Source organism: Lolium rigidum, chromosome 6, assembly GCF_022539505.1.
Source record: "Lolium rigidum isolate FL_2022 chromosome 6, APGP_CSIRO_Lrig_0.1, whole genome shotgun sequence".
NCBI classification, from domain to species: domain Eukaryota; kingdom Viridiplantae; phylum Streptophyta; class Magnoliopsida; order Poales; family Poaceae; genus Lolium; species Lolium rigidum.
The window spans coordinates 223777659-223798700 of record NC_061513.1 but is presented as its reverse complement, the minus strand read 5'-3'; the positions used below and the strand labels follow the sequence as shown (position 1 = coordinate 223798700).

Here is a 21042-nt window from a genome sequence, read left to right as displayed (position 1 = left end):
TCTGAACAGAAGGAAAATCTCTAGCAGTTGTTGGAAAATGTTGGTGTTCAAAGTTTAGAAAAGAGGCTATTGCATTCCCAAATTTGTGCTCTGGCTAAAATATTTTTTGTTGTGTTGGCGTGAGGTCATATAGTTAATAGGAGTACTAAACAGAAGTCTTAGTGACTTTGTCTGTGATGTTGACTAATCTTTTACTTGGACAAGCTAGTTGGTAAAGGATGAGTAGGAGGAAAGTTGTCATGGAGGTGCTATCCCTCTTGGAAGGGATAAATAGCAGCATTCATGAAGGTCGTAGTGCTGTTGGAAGGGATGAAGCAGCAGCATACTTCTGTCAACAGAATGTAGCAGGGCTGGCCTGGGTTTCGCTGTTGCGTCTTACTCAGTATCTCTTACCACCTCTCCTGGCCTCCCATATATGTAATAGCTACATTGCGACAAGGAGAAGCTGCTGAGCGTGGCGAGGAGGATGAGGGAGGAAAGCATGAGGCAGCACAAGGAATAGGAGGAAGAAGAGGTACAACTGACTGAGTGTTGCCTGTCCTTCCTCACTGGTCCTTATTCCTTGCCTTCCTTTCTCAGTATAATAGAAGTAGCTGCAGCGGAGGAACCTATGAGAGTATTATATCTGTAATCTGTTCAATTTCTTTTGCTTTGGTTCTCATAAGTCATGTGCAAATGTTGCACGCTGCTGAATAGTGCTGGGCTCTCTATGAATACAGCGCCGTGTGGAGTCCTGGTAGCATGCATCAGTTTTTCTTCGAAATGTCAAATGGTGCAGGAAGCGGCTGTTTATAACTACGCCCAACCTTGACTTGAGATCAACTCGAAAAACATTCTCTGTTGATATCATGTGACACGGTCAGCTACTCGAGTGGGAGTGGAGCAGCAGTCTGCCAACTTGGGTCTCGCATAATCAGAGCGTAGTGTACTATGCTGTGTTTTTGCATCAGTTTGATCCATTGTATCTGGCACATAGTAATGCCATCAAGTTTCTGTAAGAGCTCGTTTGGTATCCAGGAATTCATTTCATTTGTAGCATTTTGAAATGAATTCATGCATTCATTTCATTTACATTGTAATTTCAGAAATACACACTTGTTTGGTTGTCACAGGAATTGCAAATGACAATAGAATTCAATATTGAATTTGTTTGGTTGCCACAGGAATTGTGAATGACAGGTTTCAGCTTGGAATTGTGATTACACATGGTATCATTTTGTTGGATTTCCTAAATGAAATGATGGCCCAATTCTGTGGCAACCAAACAGCCCACCTATGGAATTTTAAAATGAATTACAGGATTCCAGGCTCAAATGATGGATACCAAACGACCTCTAAGCTCTTCTGTGGGCATGCAATGCCAGTAAACATGCTATGTTTGCGTCTGAACATATCATTTTGCAGCGTGCATGCAACTTTTGTTCTAATGTTCACCGTTCCTCTTCATTGTAAATAACAAAAAAAAGCCAGTGTGCCCGCTAGGCGTATCAATTTGCCTTCGGCTAAACATACGAAGCATCTGGTTATTGGTAAATAAACTTTTTTACGAGTTCTTTTACCATTTTTTTTTGTAGATTCTTTCAAACATGTCTGCAGATGTACCGCACGGTCCGCACTGTAAGCTGCAACGTAGTAGCTGCCGAGTGAAAATTCTTGTGAGAACACCTAGCCTAGCTCATTTGGCTGAGAAAAGTGAAGCGTGGAGTTTCGCTCAACCTAAATTCGAAATAATTAGAAAATAAGATCCAAAAAATTGGAATTTTTGTGTACTTTGGCACTCTGGTCTGCCTTCGTGCAAAAATCAACATGTAGGTTTCTCAATTAAAAAGACAAAGTTTAGTGCTCTAAATAAGCAATCAATTTATCACTGAACTGTCTTTTTAACAGATGTCATAAAGTTTGCGTTTTCTCCATAAGTTCGTAGACAACCAGTGGACTAGTTCAATGCCTAGAGGTGGAGGAGAATGGTCTTACTCGCGGGCTTTCTTGGTCTACTTCGTCAGGTTTTGGGTAGTTGGGTCTACGTGTCATTCTTCCGAGCGGTGACAACAACACATTAGAAAACGTACCCCAACTCTATCTCTTCAACAATTGTGCTTATTCTGGGTTTTCAGATCCCAACCATTAGATTGAAGGGATGGGGGTGGGGATTGGGCGCTGAAGGGCATCCTCAACCACGACACTTTCCTATTAGTTCGATGGTGGCACTAGTGGTTTCATCAGTAAGTTCCCGCGGTGGCACTTTCGGTCATCGACTGGGTTGGGTCTCCTAGTTCGACTTCGCCTTTTTTTCTAGGTCGACCATCCATGCTTCCGATTGTCACCGCTGACATTTATTGGCAACGCCGATGGCTTACATGTCTCAGTTAGAATTACTTCATTGAGCTAGTCTTAAGGCGCACCTTCGGTTTTGCAGGTCGGAGAAGGCAATGAACTCACCTTGGGCATGTTTGAAAACATTGTTTCTTTGAGGGTTATTCTTGTAAGGATCCAACTTGGTTAATATATGGCTTTTGTCCTCGGAGTGGATTTTTGTAGCCCAAGCTACATGTAACTTTGTTCTAATAAAAGAGGCCGTATGCATCACTTGATGCAGAGGCTGGGATGCCCCATTTCAAAAAAAAAAGCTACATGTAACTCAATTTTTTTTTACAAAATCTGAGAAAAATCTAGATGGAGACAATGACGTGGTCTACGGATCTGTAAAATTTAAACACGAGATATGTTATTTTTGGGCTCCACAAAAATAACAAAATGTGACAGGTTTTAAGTTTTTGAAGTCTTACACTATTCGCTACTATAGATGTAAGAATTTTTCATTTTTGCACGGTATTTCGTGTTGAAATTTTCCACTTTTGTAGATCACATTATTGTCTACATGTAGGTTTAATTTCAGATTTTTTTATATTTTAAATGTTGTTTTAATTTTTTTCAAAATACAAGCAATGTGTAGCTCGAGCTACACTTGTGGTTTCCGTGTTGGGCTTTCACGAAAAAAAATGATAAACATAATGCAAATGAAGGAATTTATAAACATTATGCTTACAAGGGAATTTATTAGAAATGTTGTAACCTCGAAAAGAAAAACGGAGGTAGTAGCACAACAGAGATCAAAGGTGGATATAGTTCACTTGTTTGTGTCAGTAGACTCACTCGGGACGGAACCACAGCGGATCGGAGGCCAAAAGAAACGGCGCCCACATGGCGGAAGTCCATCTGAAATCGACCGCCGGGGACGCCATGGAGGTGGAGACCAGCAGCGCAGGGGAGAACGCCGCCGGGGTGGCCGGTCTGCTCCGCGGATTCCTCGCCGTGCAGCAGCGCCGCGCCGTGGCCTACTCCAAGCTCCGAAGGTATCGCCGGTGCCCCACCCTCCCTCCCCCTAAACCCTAGGAGTAAAGTCAGCAGAAATTCCCCGCGGCCCGATTTTACGCGAGGCTTGACCTGGATGAATACCCAGATACGATCTTTGCGATTTCCCTTGAGCAGATCGTATTCTCCCCCTTAGTTTCTTAGCAGTACGGTAAATTAACGGCCACCAAGAACATGGGTTTCAGTAAGGATGTCCAAAAACACCGTCCAGATCTCCAACATGTGGAAAAAGCTACGGTTTATTTCCGAGTTGTTCTTCAGTCAGCCCTCAAAATTAGTTGCCACTAATCCACTATAGTTGAGTTTGCATGGTGTGATGTTTACTTCAGGGGAATCTCATGATCGGAACATAGTTCCCATTATGATTGCCGTTTTTCCCTTTTCATGTTGTAATTAGAATGGTTGTTTGATATCTAGTTAGAGTGGCTTGTTGATATCTCTTATTTGTGTTCCCAATTCAGCTTAGTTCCGATCCATAGCCCAAATATAGTGCTGAATTATACTATTTGGAAATAAAAGATTGTTTGTTTGTAATAGTTACAATTGTATTGACAACGATGACTTTTTCTTTTTTGCAAGATTACATTGTTTCAGTTGCCATATTTCCAAGCATTTGCATGCTTATTTATTTTGAGGGTTGAGGGAAACACTTACTACTTCAAAATTCTCATGGATCAAGTTATATGCTTGATTTAAGCAAAGAATTGCAGTATGAAGAAAGACAATAGGTGCATCTTGGTTAAGTGTTGGAGAATTTGAGATAGTTCTTCATTTTCTTTTCAAGGTCACATCGGTTGCTCTCTTTTACAGTATGAATGAAAATATATCTCTATTTGTAATAAAAACAAGATAACAGTAAATAGAATCTCCATATGTGCCAATAGCGATATCTTAATATCGGTACCTGAGTTCTTTCTGCAAATGCAGACTCATGAATACCGATGACTAGTCTGTAAATTGTTACTGGCATATGCTGGACAATTAGTAATTCTAATTATTTTGCATTATACTGCTGTATAGCTGTGTATGCTTAGGAGCTGCAGTTGTGCCATTTGTGCATGGTTAGCTTTTGATACTTCAATGGTGATATTCTGTGTGAAGTGTTAAGCATGCAAATACCTCGCTATTTGATATCATGAGCTTTGGTTACTCATTATGAAAGTTGTGCAGGGGTTTTTCTGAATACATGGCTACTGGAGGTGAAATTGCTTACCAACAACTATGTGGCAATGTTACAGCAGAATTCAATGATTGCTCAACAGAGGTTAACTGTGCCTGACTCATAAAATTATTTGTCTTAAAAAATGAGACGCCTAATATTGTTTCCTACAGATTCTTGAAATGGTGTCCCTGCTCTCAAAGCCACATTTGTGCCGTGGCGATCTTGCCAACTTACTGAAGGATGTACAGGCACATGAGAGAGATAAATTGCAGCTGGTAAGCTATCTTTGACTCTTGTACTGCTGTATGGACCCCAAATGGTTCGATGTTATGATTATTATTTTTTCGATTGGAAAACTTTATAAAAACACCAGTATACCAAATATGTGTTCTATATTTCATTACGATTATTATTTTGTTATGACATGCTGAAGTTTATATGGTGGTGCATTTAGTTGTTAAAGTTACACTTGGATTTGTTCGTTTGTGCATGCTAGTATCAGCTGCAATAGCATTATATATTCCTGTATGGTAACCACTCCAATCTCATACTTTTCGACCCCCAAAATGTTGTAACACTGAGTACTTAGCCTCTTTACTGATGTGGGCGCTTCCACACTTTAACAGATTCTTTTCTATTGTTTGTGCATGCTAGTATCAGCTGCAATAGTATGGTATATTCCTGTATGATAACCACTGCAACCTCATGGTATTGTACCTCTAAAATGTTTTAACACTGAGTACTTATAACCCGCTTTACTAATGTGGGCGCTTGAGCAGATTCTTTTCTATCGGCATTACCTGGATTTAAATTATACTACTTTCTGGTATCAAGTTTTGTGACAAATGCATTTTTTTTTCTGTTATCATCATCTTGTGTACAGTTTTGCTGCACTTTGTAAAGTAACATTTTCCGTAGTGAGTTGTCAGTTTGTTCATTATGTCTCTGGTTGGATCAGACAGCGAGGATTCAGGTACTGAAGAAAGCTGGCCGTCCTTCGGAACGCCTGGTAAATCACGATCATTGCAGGTCAAGCAGCATGGCCCAGCATGTGTGTGCGAACCTGAAGGAGATAACCGAGGCTTCCGGCACAGAGGACGCAGAGGCGGACGCTGAGTACGATGCTGCTCTCAAGGAGGCCATACAGGGCATTCAAGAGGCGGTGACCAGCATAAACGAGCACATGGAGGAGGTGCGGTACGAGATAGACGCCCTCGAGGCTGAGACGGTTGGCAGCAGCTTGGGTGAAGTCGAGGAAGCATTCCCTGATACTCTTTCGATAAAGTAGAGGAGTGATATATGCTGAAGTATTAGGTCATAGAAGGGTTTTAAACAAAGTTTGCTGCGAAGTGTAGTGGTTGGAGAATTTAGCCCAACAGTGCCTGGTAGAAGTTGCATCAAATTCTACTGTAGGTTCACTCACATTCTTAGCTGGGGGGAAATGAAATTGGATGGCATGATTCTAGTGACAACAAACAATGCTAGCTTGCTTATTTTATTTGGAGGAGATGATACGAAGATATTCCGAGTTGGTCTTACTTAATGGTGATGTTGTTATTTGAAATTTGAAATTTGAATTTTGCCTTGAGCGGGTGCAGTTTATGAGTTCCGCGATTCATATCTGGACGAGGGCAAACGGTGCCTCCTGCTCAAGCTCAACCGAAGTGAACATGGGTAATAGAAGGTCTTGCTCTCGTGCCCACTGCACTGCGAACCTGCCGAGTCAAGCTGGCACTATGCAAACGCAGCCTACCTCCATACAAAGCTTCCGTTCCCACCATCTTCGCCTTGTGAGATCATCAACAGTAAATCAGGTGACACAAGCTGACTCACTGGCATGGCCATATCTAGGCTGCATTTTTCCAGAAGCGAATGATTTTGGACATATGGCAGGTCTGCTTGGGATGCAACTTTACTGGTAACATTGTCACCATCCGAGAATACATTGCAACATATTGGAGTATTGGCTACCAGATACATAAATAGATGATATTTTTGCATACATGACATCGGTACAGAAATAGCTGGGGCATCTCACATCACACAATTTAACGAGTACTAGTTTACAAGATACATGACTTACAAGTTAAGACAATCTCATATAACACAGCTTATAACAGATAACCATGATAATTGGACTTGTTAATAGACTGCGGGAAAGACTATACATATAGCTACACATCTTCCAGCCGGCAAGGGTATTACAGTAGATATAGTGCACGTCCTGAGCACCACGGAACATAGTATGGCACCTCTGATTTCATTAGAGCTAAGGATATTTCTCTCATGACGGGAGTAGCCAGTTGGCCACAACAAGGAGAGACCAAGCGATTTTGAACTCGACCTGACAGTTGCCACCAAGGTCACATATGCCCTCAGTTATGCCGCATTGTTGGGGTGTGAACATGACATCCCCGGATACAATGGTTTGTTTCAAGCCACCACATACAGGGTAGGCCTTTACACAAACTACCATGTCTTTATGCACATCTACTGAAACAACACGCCTAGAAAGCTCCAGCGTGCCATCTCGAGCCACTGGTGGATTACTTCCAGCTGGAAAATCAAGCAACACAACTTCATCATGAGAGGAGGCGTTGGAGCAAGCAATTTGCCCTGCGTAGCCTCTCGGCCATGACCCACGGATAATTTGGGCACCAATGATAGTGGCCTGAACCGTTTCATCAAGCACCTTAAAGTGCAAGTGTATTGTGCAATTTTCGTTGGAGCAGCGTGGACCATCAGCACCAGTAGTGCCATTGAAAGTGTAGACTTGATGGATCAATCTTTCTTTATCTTCGACCCCACCCTTCACTTTAAGATCAATTTCAAAATCAACCGGGTCAAGGAACACAATTGCACGAGACGGGCCAGTCAGCAACAAGTACGGATCCTGCAACCAAGCATCTTGGTGTAAGTAACAATTTATAAAAAACCCAACCCATGCAGGGAAAACGAAATCAAGGGGGAAATGCATACATCTTCAGTAAGGATTTGGCAGTTATCCCTCTTTCGATTGAAGAGAATATTGCGATTGCGATCCACAGGGTCTCGGGCAGCAACCATGCCGTAGACGTGCAGTGGCCACACGAGTTTTGTCTCCTCGACTTTGATGGAGTAGAGTTGCAAGGCGGTTGCGGTAGAAGCATTTTGGATGGCTTTGTGTGTAGTGAGCATGGAACTCACTGTTGCTGCATAAGCAAGCAAAGTGCGCGTTAGATAGATTGGTCTTGTGTGCAACCAAAATTGAGCCCAGAAACAGAAGAATTTTTTCTTTACAAGGAAAATGAACCAGAAACCATTCTTCGTTATTAAAAGTACAAGGATGACAGATGTGTTGTTAGAATCTCCATGATTGCTTGCGAATATATAGGTAAAAAACTAATCCGGCCGGTTGAAAGTAATTAAGCGATTTAAGTCAGATTACTCACTCTCTTGTTCGAAGCAACCGAACTCGCCACCCAATATATATTCCACGCCTCGACGGTACTTGTCCATCTCCTCATCCTCGGTCAGCACCTTCCCCATGGACACCTCCCGATCTATATCGGTCCAATTGCCTTGTTCGTCTTCCGAGATATTCTCCTCCTCCACCTCCAAGATCTGCTCCGTCGTGGCTGATTCCTCGTCGATCCTACCAGAGGAACCGCCCTCCTTACGGCGGCGCTTCGCGGATTCATCACCCCTTCCCACTTTGGTCTCCCGTACCATCTCCATCTGCAGAGGATCTCCCCGCCGCAAGGTCCCTAGGGTTTGGTTTGCTCCCACTTCTATTCAAGGATTGTGTCTTCGGATATACGAAGTCAAGGCCGTTCGGCAAGCTGCTTATATGGGGGTCACGACTAACCTGTACATAAATAGTTGATAACATTGGTACAGGAGCATCACACAATTTAACGACTACTCAGAAAGACGACTTAGGCTACTTTTTTTTTTTTTGAAATGAGGAGTTTAATCCCGGTTTCTGCATCATAATGATGCACACGGCCTTTTATTAAAAAAGCAGTAATACACATCTCAATCATCGCCTACAGTTGATACAAAAATCAACCAGCGGAACAAAAAGAACATAGTAAAACTACACATCACTGTAGTCTCCTAGTATGACGCCAGCCAGCCATGCACAAGATATCCTGAGCGACCGTCTGGAGCCGTGTGCATCCAGAAACCATGGCATCCCGCTGTCCCTCTGGCGAAATGAGAGCCCATAGTTGAAACCAGTGTGTCATCATATGGATAACCTGCAAGTAATGAAAAGATTGTTTTTTTGTTAAAGATAATATCATTTCTTGCCCTCCAAATAGACCAACATAAAGCATAAACCCCAATACGGATGAAAGCTTTAGATTGTCTATCTACTCCATTTAACCAATTACCAAACATATTTGTAATATTGATTGGATGTGGAAGATCAAAAGTGAAATTAACCGTACGCCAAAGAAGTTTAGCTAATGGACAATCAATGAACAGATGTTCGACGGTTTCATGTTCACCACAAAAAACACACTTCATATATCCGTTCCAATTCTGTTTAGCTAAATTATCTTTAGTTGATAGGACCTTGTTACTAAGGAGCCACATGAATATTCTTATTTTTAAAGGGACTTTAACTTTCCACAAATATTTTCTCAGGTATGGGGTGTGATCACTCATAAGATCCTCATACATAGATTTTACCGTAAACCTACCATTGGTTGTCAAACCCCAAACAAAGCGATCATGTTCATCATTTAGATTTACCCTCATTAGATTTTGGCATAAGTGTAACCATAAAGTCCATCTGTTTCCCAACAACGCCCGTCTGAAACTAATATTCAGCGGGGTTTGAGCTAACACATGAGCTACCGTTACATTTTTGTGACGCACAATATTATATAACAACGGATATTGATTCGCTCGAGGGGTTTTCCCTAACCAAGTATCTTCCCAAAAGCGAGTATTCATTCCATTTCCAATTTTAAAGAAACCTCTATTAAAAAACTCCCCCTTCACTCGCATTAAACCCTTCCAGAAGGAAGAATCTGTGGGTTTAGGTTGTATTGCCGATAAGGTCTTGTGTCTTAAGTATTTATTGTGTAACAACTCCTGCCACACCCCGTCCTCATTGAGCAACTTAACATCCATTTACTCAGTAAGCATTTGTTTTTGAGTTCGAGAACCTCAATACCTAAGCCACCTTGATCTTTAGGCCGACAAACAATATTCCATTTTGTAAGCCTATATTTTATCTTATTTTCATCAGATTGTCAGAAAAACCTAGATCTATAGAAATCCAATCGTTTCCTTACCCCAACAGGTATCTCTAGAAAGGATAACAAGAACATAGGTAAACTAGTTAAAACTGAATTAATAAGGACCAATCTATCTCCATAAGACAATAATTTTCCTTTCCAGCATCTCAGTTTGCTTTCAAACCGTGTCTCAACTGGATACTAGTCAAAGTTTCTTAGTTTTCTGTAATGGATAGGAATACCTAAATATCTAAAGGGAAGAGATCCAGCATCACATCCAAAGATCTGCTTATATTGATCCTCTTCATCCTTTGCCTTTCCAAAACAGAAGATCGGAGCTCGCTTTTATGGAAGTTAATTTTAAGTCCCGAAAGTTCTTCAAAGATGCATAGAATTAACTTCATGTTTACAACTTTGATGAGGTCATGTTCCAAAAAGAGGATCGTATCATCGGCATATTGTAGTATGGAGATGCCACCCTCAACAAGATGAGGAATAAGCCCTCCAACCTGACCATCATTTTTTGCTCATTCAATTAAGATGGCAAGCATATCTACTACAATATTGAACAACATTGGGGACAAAGGGTCCCCTTGCCGCAATCCTTTCTTTGTTTGAAAATAGTGACCAATGTCATCATTTACCTTCACTCCCACACTCCCCCTTGCACAAATTGCTGAATTAAGCTACACCATTCCGTAGCAAAACCTTTCATTCTCAAGGTTTATCGTAAGAAAGACCATTTAACTTTACCATATGCTTTCTCAAAATCAATCTTAAATAATACCCCATCTAATTTCTTACTGTGAAGCTCGTGAATCGTTTCATGAAGAATGACAGCCCCTTCTAAAATATTTCTACCCGGCATAAAGGCTGTTTGTGTCGGTCTAATAACCTTTGGGACAATCCCCGTTATTCTATTTGTTCCTACCTTAGTAAAAAATTTGAAACACACATTTTAGTAAGCAAATAGGTCTATATTGGTGTATCTGTACCGCATCCTCTTTCTTGGGTAATAAAGTGATGACACCAAAATTGAGTTTGTCAAGAGAAAAATCTCCTGTACTCAACTCATTAAGAAGTACCTTAAGTCCAACTTTATTACTTGCCAACACTTTTGATAAAACTCCACCGGAAAGCCATCAGGACCTGGTGCTTTATTATGTTCCATCTATGAGATCGCCTCAAAAACCTCCTCTTCAGTAAAAGGATTTGTTAAAATATCATTTTCATTAGCTGAAATCTGTGGAATATCATGCACCATTCCTTCTACTAAAGAGATGTTGGTCGGCTCCGGTGGCCCAAATAGTTTTTTATAAAACTCGGTGATATACACCTTAAGGTTGTCCTCTCCAACAATTGTCCCTTCTGGTTGCTCTAACAGAAAAAATTTCTTCTTTCGCTGTTTACCATTTGCAATCAAATGGAAATACCTCATATTATTCCCCCCTTCTTGGATATGCTTAACTTTTGCGCGTTGAGCCCACTTAGATTCTTCCTCCCATCTTAACTTATTCAATCCCTCATTTGCTTTTTTAAGTTCTTCTCTTTCATGCAGATTCAAAGGATTTGTTTCCGCTTTTATATCAAAATGATCTATAATGGCTAATAGTCTCTCTTTCTCCTTTTTATATTTCCCACTTTGATTTTTTGCCCAACCTTTGAGGAACTTTCTAACATGCCTTAATTTATTTAACCAAACATCTATGGGATTAATCCAGCCATCACCGAATTCCACTCCTTCTCTATCATGTCAAAAAAAACCTCCTGTTTCAACCAATGTAGCTCAAAAGAGAATTTTGAGATATTACCCAGATGTGCTTTAACCCCTGAGTCCATGAGAATCGGTGTATGATCAGAATCCACCCTTGTTAATGCACGAACAACCACTAAAGGAAATTTCTGTTCCCAAGAGATGGATGCTAGAACGCTATCTAACTTCTCATAAGTAGGCGTATATTGTCTCCCTGAAAGAGCAATTTCTCTTAAGTTCAAATGTTCAATAATTGCATTAAACACAAAGGTCCATCGAGCTTTAAAATTATTATTATTCTTTTCTTCCGTCTTCCGAATAATATTGAAATCACCACCTACCAACATAGGTAATATTTCAGACTCACGCGTTCTCACTAACTCTGCTACAAATTCTCCTTTGTGCATGTCTTGGGCAGCCCCATAAACCGGCACCAAAATCCATTCAAAACCGTCTCTTTTGCATTTTATATGAAGTTTTACACAAAAATCCCCAGTAGTAACCTTTATCACTTGTAGGGTATCTGAGTTTATTCCCACTAGAATACCTCCAGACCTACCATGAGAAGGTAAACAAAACCAAGAATAATTGTATCCCGCAGCAAGTTGGTTCAGAAAAGGAATAGAGAAGTTCGATCTCCCAGTCTCCAACAAGGCTAGAAAATCTAACTTGTGTTCCCTAATGGCCTCTCTGACAAACAAATGTTTCGCAGTATCTCCAAAAACCCATGGATTCCAATTCATGCCTTTTAGGTTCTACATTATGAAAACTGCTTTTTGATTCTCCGCCTAGTGCTTTTGCGAATATTATTAGTGTCATACGTTTTCCTCTGCCTAGTTTTCCCCCCTTGATAGCCGGTTTTAGATGCTCCAATTGATCATCTAATTCCAGTGGAATACCCTCATCCTCAATTAAGTCCTCACAAAGGGTAGACACTTTGGACATAACAAGAGTCGAGGGACCCTCATCCTTATTCAAATTCTTATCTACATTTTTCTGCAAAATTGTTAAGATACATTTCTCCTCTAACCTTTTGATACCCTTAATAGAATTTACCACCTCCATTTCCGTTTTTCCCAAGGACACTCCTAAAGACTCCGCTCTATGTATAATATCAGACTCAGGAATATTAACAATAGAAAACTTCGGAATTGACAATTTACCTGCATTAGGAGGATCATCCCGCATCTGTGCCCTCTTCATAGCTTTCTCCATCTATGGAAAATCCCCATCCATCTGACCTCCCAGCCGGGTACTAGACCTCACTCCAGATGAAGCCTTTGGAATACCCCAAAAGCAATTACCTCCTCCATACTATGATTAACTGGCACATTATCAGGTGAAAAATCAATAAGATTAAGAGAAAAGGAAGAATTTAGTTCATTTGTGACTGGAGTAGAGAAATTACCAATGACCCTCTGAGGCGAGGCAATCCCCACCATATTCTGATCATCAATATTGAGTTTCCCCTCTCCTTTATGCAACATGAAATATTCTACCTCATTCTCTTTTGCCAATCCAAAGCACAAAGTGTATTAGGATGACAAATATTCCCTGTATTAAAGATATTCCCTCCACCCATCAAAAAATCATTTTCATAAACCGCAGAATTAATGCAATTAATCGAAAAATTTGAAGCTTGTTCCATACCGTGAGCTACACGGACAGTATGCATAGAAGATCCGCCATGCCCTGCAGCCTCAGTCCCCAATGATTGGCCATCAATGAGCCAATGATTGCCTCTGTCCGCCTGGGCCAACGCTGGACCCTGTCCACTAGCTGGCAGAATCTTCTGCGGCCATGACGCCGCATGTGCGTTGAGCGTAGGCTGCACCGGCGTAAACAATCCCAGGCTAGCTGCCCCCCTGCAGTGGCCGACAGTGGAGACAGTCCACTTGCCTCCGTCCCCTGCACACGGATCTTCTGCGTCAAGAGCCCCCGCACGCCAACGTCCGTAGCAGCGCCAGCAGCCGCACACGATCCCGCCTTGGTCGCAGTGTGGATAGTGCGCTCACACGTGTCCGCCACTGGTTCGCCCACCCGCTGACCGTTAGCGATAGCGCTTGGGTGTCCAAGGCCGCCGACGCGATCGTCTGGCCGGTACCGGCACCTGTGTTCAAGGCCGGCCGCAGCTCGTCGCTCCCCTAACCGGCGGCCGCGCAGATTGGCTGCAGCTCTGCGTCACCGATCCCGAGGCCACCTGGGGCAATCCCAAGGTAGATACGCCTGACACGCAATCAACATGAAAATCAACACCAGATTTGTCATTTAGCTGAATTTGAACATGAGATAAACTGTTGGAAAAATGCTTTTTTTGACTCAAATTTTGGCAGACAGAGGAGTACCTGTGGGGCTAAGTGGCACTTTAATAGACCCAATGTTAATCTCATCCAAAGGTTGAGCGTTCAATTTCATTCCTTGGACTCCATCGTTGATAAAAGCACCATCTTGTCCACCATTATTAGAAGTATTTGTTTCATCTTGTCCTTTGGGGTCCATATCCATGGCATTGCCCCCTTCTTTGTTATGTTCTCCATTATGAGCATCATCATTTCCATCACCTCCATTGTTGACCTCGACCATATCAACTTCTTGAGACCCATTAGCTTCCTCTACCTCAAAATGCAGCTTAAAAAAGCCCCTTCTAATAAACATATCACTCGTCTTTAGGAATAAGACTACGGTCCAAACACCCAAACTTGGTCCTAAGCACCTTATTTCTCCTAGTGTATGCCATGTCCACATATAGAGTCTTTCCAAAGAGAGTGCCCATACCCCATAAGGATGAGTAATCAGATCTAATATCACTTGGCAAACCGAGACACACGAACCCAAACTTCTGGCAATGTATACATTGGCTCCTCCAATGAAGACCAAAGGTCAAAAGCTAAGCAAGATTCCTTGTCATTGCAAATATAAATACCAAGATTTTTAAGGCGTTGCACTTCCTGCTTACTTGGTAATTTGACCCTGTATATATTCTCCTTGAAATGAAAAACTTGATCAATAAGCTTAGGGATAGTCATAGCATCTCCATCAACAGTAACCTTAGCTAATTTTGGGTTCTCCACCTTGGCTTTAAAAGCACCACAAGCAAGCTCAAAGAACATCAGGGCCTCATTTGCATATCCATGTAGAATTGATGTGGGCTTAGGAGCTTGATGAAGGTGGCAAGCATGGGTAGCATGGTGGACTGACTCACATAAATCACAAAAAGGAGTAGGACAGTCATCAATGTGATGTCCAGGTTGCTTACACCAAAAACACCCTGACTTTTCCTCCTTCTTCTTCTTCTTCTGAGGACCTTGTCCTTCATTGTCCTTTGCTGTGGCTCATGGCCCCTGATTTTCTTGTACCTCATGTGTTGGCTGCAGAGCTGCATTGGGCGTCGCAACCGACATCATTGCATGCTGATCCGTACCCCCTGTCAATGCTGCCGTAGGAGGTGCACCCTGAGTTGGTTCAGTGACCTTGGTTGCTGCCGTAACTGCTGCGACAACTGCCTGCACTGTTTGTTGTAATAAGTCGGCGTCGATACCCGCCCTTGATTGCATGCTAGCACCATTGTCTCGAGGACGGTATTGGTAACCACGATCAGCCTACCAGCGGGGTTGGTGCCCACCATATCCACTATTATTCCCAGAATTATATCCAGGGTTTCTCTGATAATTCCCAGCCCAAAATTGTCGCTGATTCTCATTGTCCATACCACCCATGCCACTACTTTCTCCTTGCACAAAATCTGCACCACTTCCCAGACCAGGTTGATCAGCAGTACCTTGGTAGGCGCGATGGCCACCACGAGCAGTCCCCTGCCTGCCGCGCGGAGCAGCGTTGTCACGCCCTTGGAGGACACCACGTCCCTGGAAGCCTCCTCTTCCCTGGTAGCCATGGCCTTGGTATCCGGCCCGACCCTGAAAACCTCCACGGCCGGCGTTGAAAGCTCCACGCCCTGGGTTGAACCCACCGCGGTCGCCATCTCCGTTCATCTCAGATGGCAGAACGCGTCGCAGCCACACCGGTTCACCTGGCTCTATTTTGCGCCAGGAAAACCCTAGCAGCTTTCTGAAAGCGTGACCCGCGATGGATGCTCCAACCTTGACTTACCATGGCTCATGAGCTCCGTCCGATCGTACCAGCGGCGAGAGTCGATTCCTCGCAACCGAGGGGTTCCAACGAACCAAATTTTTGATTGGGCTAGTGACATGGGCATACCCTTCGGGTACCCATTATTAATATACCTGGCTCGGCCCAATATGGAGGAGACCCAATATGGAGAAGGCCCAACAAGGCAACCCGAAGAAGTAGTCGACTAGGACTCTTGTAAAAACCCTAGGCTGGTTGCATATATAAAGCTAGCCAGGGCACCCGAAATAGAGAGACCAACAAATAGACAGAATATAGACAACATAGCTCCGCCTATGGCGGCACCATGTAAACATATTATGCTCATATACTGGATTGCTAGCAGCACGTAGGGATCCTCCACCGAGGGGATCCGAAGCTGGGTACGTCGTGTGCCTAATCTCGCTCCCGGAATCTCCATCGTCGGTCTCTCCCGAAACCCTAGTCTACAATACGTAGGCATTTGCCAAGGTGTTCCCTCGTCAATTGGCGCCGTCTGTGGGAATTGCGACGACTAGATTTTGTTATCTGGGCGGGATCAGTCAAGTTCGTCATCAACAAGATCCAAATCGCATCCGAGCGAACAGTCTACTTTGACTTCACGGAAATCACCATCAACAATGGCGGCTAGATCGCATCAAGCCAAAGGCACGGCAATCTCGTTACATGCAAGCTTCACTTCGCCGTGAGGTGCGATCAAGTCGTCTCTAAATCAGTTTTGTGGATATCAAAAAAAAAAAAATCGTCTAGATCGGATCAGGGGAGACTGCGTATTTTACGTCGGCTACGTCCGCCCGGATACTCACGGTGCCTAGCAGCGCAGCCGCGATCGCGTTTTGTGCCGGAGAGTTTCAGCCAACTATTGTGATGACCGCTGCCATCGATAGCGTCCAAGATCAGAAGTAAAGATTGATGCTCAAGAAAAAGAAGGGCAATGAAAATTGGTTCACTTCACCGCGTGAGCAAACAAGTTCAGATAGAACATGAGTCAAGGATGGAAGGACAGGCTGTCAGGCTGCTGCGGCGTGTTCACGTGGCTAGTCAAAGAAATAAAAAAGGAGAAAAAACAGCAGGGATCAAGCTTTGCAAGGAGCCAGCGAAAAAAAGAGAAAAACAGCATGGATCAGCAATTCCCGGCAAGTTATCACGCTGCGCGGACAATTTGAGAAATATTTTCGACGTTGCCATCTTCATATTCGTCTCGGCTGTCAACGACTATCGACAACTTTCGTCGCCATCAAGTGCAAAAGATTACAACGTCATCGGCTTTGGAGGAGCCGGCATCGCCGGCACGCATCGTCATGTCGCGAACTCGCCATCTGAGACAAAAACCAGGTGCTATATTTTCAATTACGCAAAATTTATTTCGCCAAATATTTTTCGGCTCGTATTATTTGCGTGCAGATTTTTGCACCTTAATATAATTGCAGATCGGAATAAAACTTCGAGTACTTCGCCGCCGCGCAATCACCACGCTCGGGGGCTCACCGGCCGCAGATCCACTTCATCGACTGCGTTCCGTCGGGTCGACTGCTTCAGGCTAAATGCCGCACGGCTCCGCAATATTGGCTACGCCTGCAATATCGATAACTTTCGGCTAAACACCTTAATACTCTGTTGGATCGACTACTCTACCATGACAACAACTTTCGGCTAAAACGCGGCACATCTCTACTTCATCGGTCGCGTCCTCTTCATCGACTACGTCGGCTACATCTACTACTTCCGGACAGGCGCCGCGTGACTACAGACTGCGTCCGAGGCACGACTTGCGTCCACATCGGCTTCGCCGCACCCGATGAAAAGCTAAGTTTTCTTCTTCCTCCAAGATTCAATTATTTATTTACTTTCACCATAACCGAATACCCGGGGGCTGTACCATTGCATTATTACAACAAATTCATCCAAACACTGGGGGCTTTGCCATTACTTCGTTACCACAAATGTACTTGGTTACTTAGTGAATTTCTTTTCTTTGGCTCTGGATATATCTTCTCCGGCTCAGTGAATTTTTTTTCTTCGGCTCAGTGGAATTATTTTCCTCGACTTAGTGGATTTATCTTCTTCGGCTCAGTGGATTTATTCTCTCTGGATTACTAGATTGGTTTTCTTTGGGTTATTATTGGTTCACTTATACAATATTACCCGACGCGTTTTCGGGTCAATGGATTCATCTTCTATGGTTATTACTGGAACTATTTTCTCCGGCTCAATGGATTCATCCTCTATGATATCAACGGATTCATCTTCTATGGTTATTACTGGATTTATTTTCTTCGGGTCATTGGATTCATCCTCTATGATATCTGATACGTCTCCGACGTATCGATAATTTCTTATGTTCTATGCCATATTATTGATGATACCTACATGTTTTATGCACACTTTATGTCATATTCGTGCATTTTCTGGAACTAACCTATTAACAAGATGCCGAAGTGCCGCTCCTCGTTTTCTCGCTGTTTTTGGTTTCGTAAATCCTAGTAACGAAATATTCTCGAATTGGACGAAACGAAGACCCAGGTTCCTATTTTCACCGGAAGCATCCAGAACACCCGAGAGCCGCCAGAGAGGGGCCCTGTGGGCCCCAGATGATAGGGTGGCGCGGCCTGGGCCCTGGCCGCGCCAGCCTATGGTGTGGTCACCCCTTCGACCCTCCTGCGCCGCCTCTTCGCCTATATAAAGCCTTCGTCGCGAAACCCCTGGGACGAAGAACCACGATACGGAAAACCTTCCAGAGCCGCCGCCATCGCGAAGCCAAGATCTGGGGGACAGGAGTCTCTGTTCCGGCACCCTGCCGGAGCGGGAAGTGCCCCCGGAAGGCTTCTCCATCGACACCGCTGCCATCTCCACCGCCATCTTCATCACCGCTGCTGCTCCCATGAGGAGGAGTAGTTCTCCATCGAGGCTCGGGGCTGTACCGGTAGCTATGTGGTTCATCTCTCTCCTATGTGCTTCAATACAATAATCTCATGAGCTGCCTTACATGATTGAGATTCATATGATGATGCTTGTAATCTAGATGTCATTATGCTAGTCAAGTGAGTTTTACCTATGTGATCTCCGGAGACTCCTTGTCCCACGTGTGTAAAGGTGACAAGTGTGTGCACCGTGTGGGTCTCTTAGGCTATATTTCACGGAATACTTATTCACCGTTGAATGGCATAGTGAGGTGCTTATTTATATCTCTTTATGATTGCAATGTGTTTGTATCACAATTTATCTATGTGCTACTCTAGCAATGTTATTAAAGTAGTTCTATTCCTCCCGCACGATGTAATGGTGACAAGGTGTGTGCATCCGTGTTAGTACTTGGTTTATGCTATGATCATGATCTCTTGTAGATTGCGAAGTTAACTATTGCTATGATAATATTGATGTGATCTATTCCTCCTACATATGCATGAAGGTGACAAAGTGTGCATGCTATGTTAGTACTTGGTTTAGTCTTTTGATCTATCTTACACTAAAGGTTACTAAAATATGAGCATTATTGTGGAGCTTGTTAACTCCGGCATTGAGGGTTCGTGTAATCCTACGCAATGTGTTCATCATCCAACAAGAGAGTGTAGAGTATGCATTTATCTATTCTCGTTATGTGATCAACGTTGAGAGTGTCCACTAGTGAAAGTCTATTCCCTAGGCCTTGTTCCTAAATATCGCTATCGCTGCTTGTTTACTCGTTTCTATCGCATTACTCGCTCGCGCTACTACTCGCTTGTTTACTCGTCTTGGGCAAAACACTTTTCTCGGTGTCGTTGCTACTACTTATTCATACCACCCGTATTTCACTATCTCTTCGCCGAACTAGTGCACCTATTAGGTGTGTTGGGGACACAAGAGACTTCTTGCTTTGTGGTTGCAGTGGTTGCATGAGAGGGATATCTTTGACCTCTTCCTCCCCGAGTTCGATAAACCTTGGGTGATCCACTTAAGGGAAACTTGCCGCTGTTCTACAAACCTCTCGCTCTTGGAGGCCCAACACTGTCTACAAGAATAGAAGCTCCCGTAGACATCAAGCACTTTTCCGGCGCCGTTGCCGGGGAGGGAAGGTAAACGGCACTCACACATTGGCAAGCCCGGCAACTAAGCACTTTTCCTCCTCGTCAACTACGCGCCAAGCTATTTTCTCGGCGCCGTTGCCGGGAGGAAAGGTAAAAAGGCACTCATACTCCGGTTCCGGTAACGTGATTCTTTTCTGGCGCCATTGTGTTTGTGCTCGAAGCTATTTCCTTTAGACTCTGCAATTGCATCTTTTTGTTTCTTGTTTACACTAGTTTGGCATAATGGACAACAATGAGCTTCTTATTCTATTTCCTGATTTAAAACATGGATTGTTTGATGTGAAAATTAAAAAACCTATGAAATCTTATTTGCATGCTGGTAGTAATATTAGTATGAACGCTTTGAACACCATTGTTGCTAATGATATAGAAAGTTCTAAGCTTGGGGAAGCTGGTTTTCATGATCTTTTTAGTCCCCCAAGCATTGAGGAGAAAATTTTCTTTGATGATACTTTGCCTCCTATTTCTGATGATTATAATGATAGTGGTCTTTTGGTACAACCTACTATGGAGAGTAAATTTTATTGTGATTATACTATGCCTCCTACACTTGATGAGAATAATAATGATAGCTACTTTGTTGAATTTGCTCCCACTATTACTAATAAAATTGATTATGCCTATGTGGAGAGTAATAATTTTATGCATGAGACTCATGATAAGAATGCTTTATGTGATAGTTATATTGTTGAGTTTGCTCATGTTGCTACTGAAAGTTATTATGAGAGAGGAAAATATGGTTGTAGAAATTTTCATGTTACTAAAACACCTCTCTATGTGCTGAAATTTTTGAAGCTACACTTGTTTTATCTTCCTATGCTTGTCACTTTGCTCTTCATGAACTTGTTTATTTACAAGATTCCTATGCATAGGAAGCATGTTAGACTTAAATGTATTTTGAATTTGCCTCTAGATGCTCTCTTTTGCTTCAAATACTATTTCTTGCGAGTGCATCATTAAAAGTGCTGAGCCCATCTTAATGGCGAAAAAGAAAGAACTTCTTGGGAGATAACCCATGTGTTATTTTGCTACAGTACTTTGTTTTATATTTGTGTCTTGGAAGTTGTTTACTACTGTAGCAACCTCTCCTTATCTTAGTTTTATGTTTTGTTGTGCCAAGTAAAGTCTTTGATAGTAAAGTAAATACTAGATTTGGATTACTGCGCAGTTCCAGATTTCTTTGCTGTCACGAATCTGGGTCTAATTCTCTGTAGGTAACTCATAAAATTATGCCAATTTACGTGAGTGATCCTCAGATATGTACGCAACTTTCGTTCAATTTGGGCATTTTCATTTGAACAAGTCTGGTGCCCTTTTAAAATTCGTCTTTACGGA

The 21042-nt window shown here is 42.8% G+C and overlaps 2 protein-coding genes across 2 annotated transcripts; one reads left to right on the top strand and one right to left on the bottom strand.

Annotated features, from left to right (window-relative positions):
• The first annotated feature begins 239 nt into the window (after positions 1-239).
• LOC124663797 lies at positions 240-6072 on the top strand. The gene is made up of 5 exons (XM_047201457.1): positions 240-382; positions 3171-3353; positions 4543-4636; positions 4705-4809; positions 5493-6072. The coding sequence occupies exons 1-5, from the start codon at positions 240-242 to the stop codon at positions 5820-5822; spliced, it is 855 nt and encodes a 284-aa protein (XP_047057413.1). The 3' UTR covers positions 5823-6072.
• A 403-nt stretch (positions 6073-6475) lies between these two features.
• On the bottom strand, positions 6476-8337 carry LOC124667515. Its single transcript, XM_047204784.1, has 3 exons — positions 7966-8337; positions 7514-7725; positions 6476-7427 (listed from the first exon to the last, which is right to left on the bottom strand). The coding sequence occupies exons 1-3, from the start codon at positions 8249-8251 to the stop codon at positions 6819-6821; spliced, it is 1107 nt and encodes a 368-aa protein (XP_047060740.1). The 5' UTR covers positions 8252-8337; the 3' UTR covers positions 6476-6818.
• Between the last annotated feature and the right edge of the window lie 12705 nt (positions 8338-21042).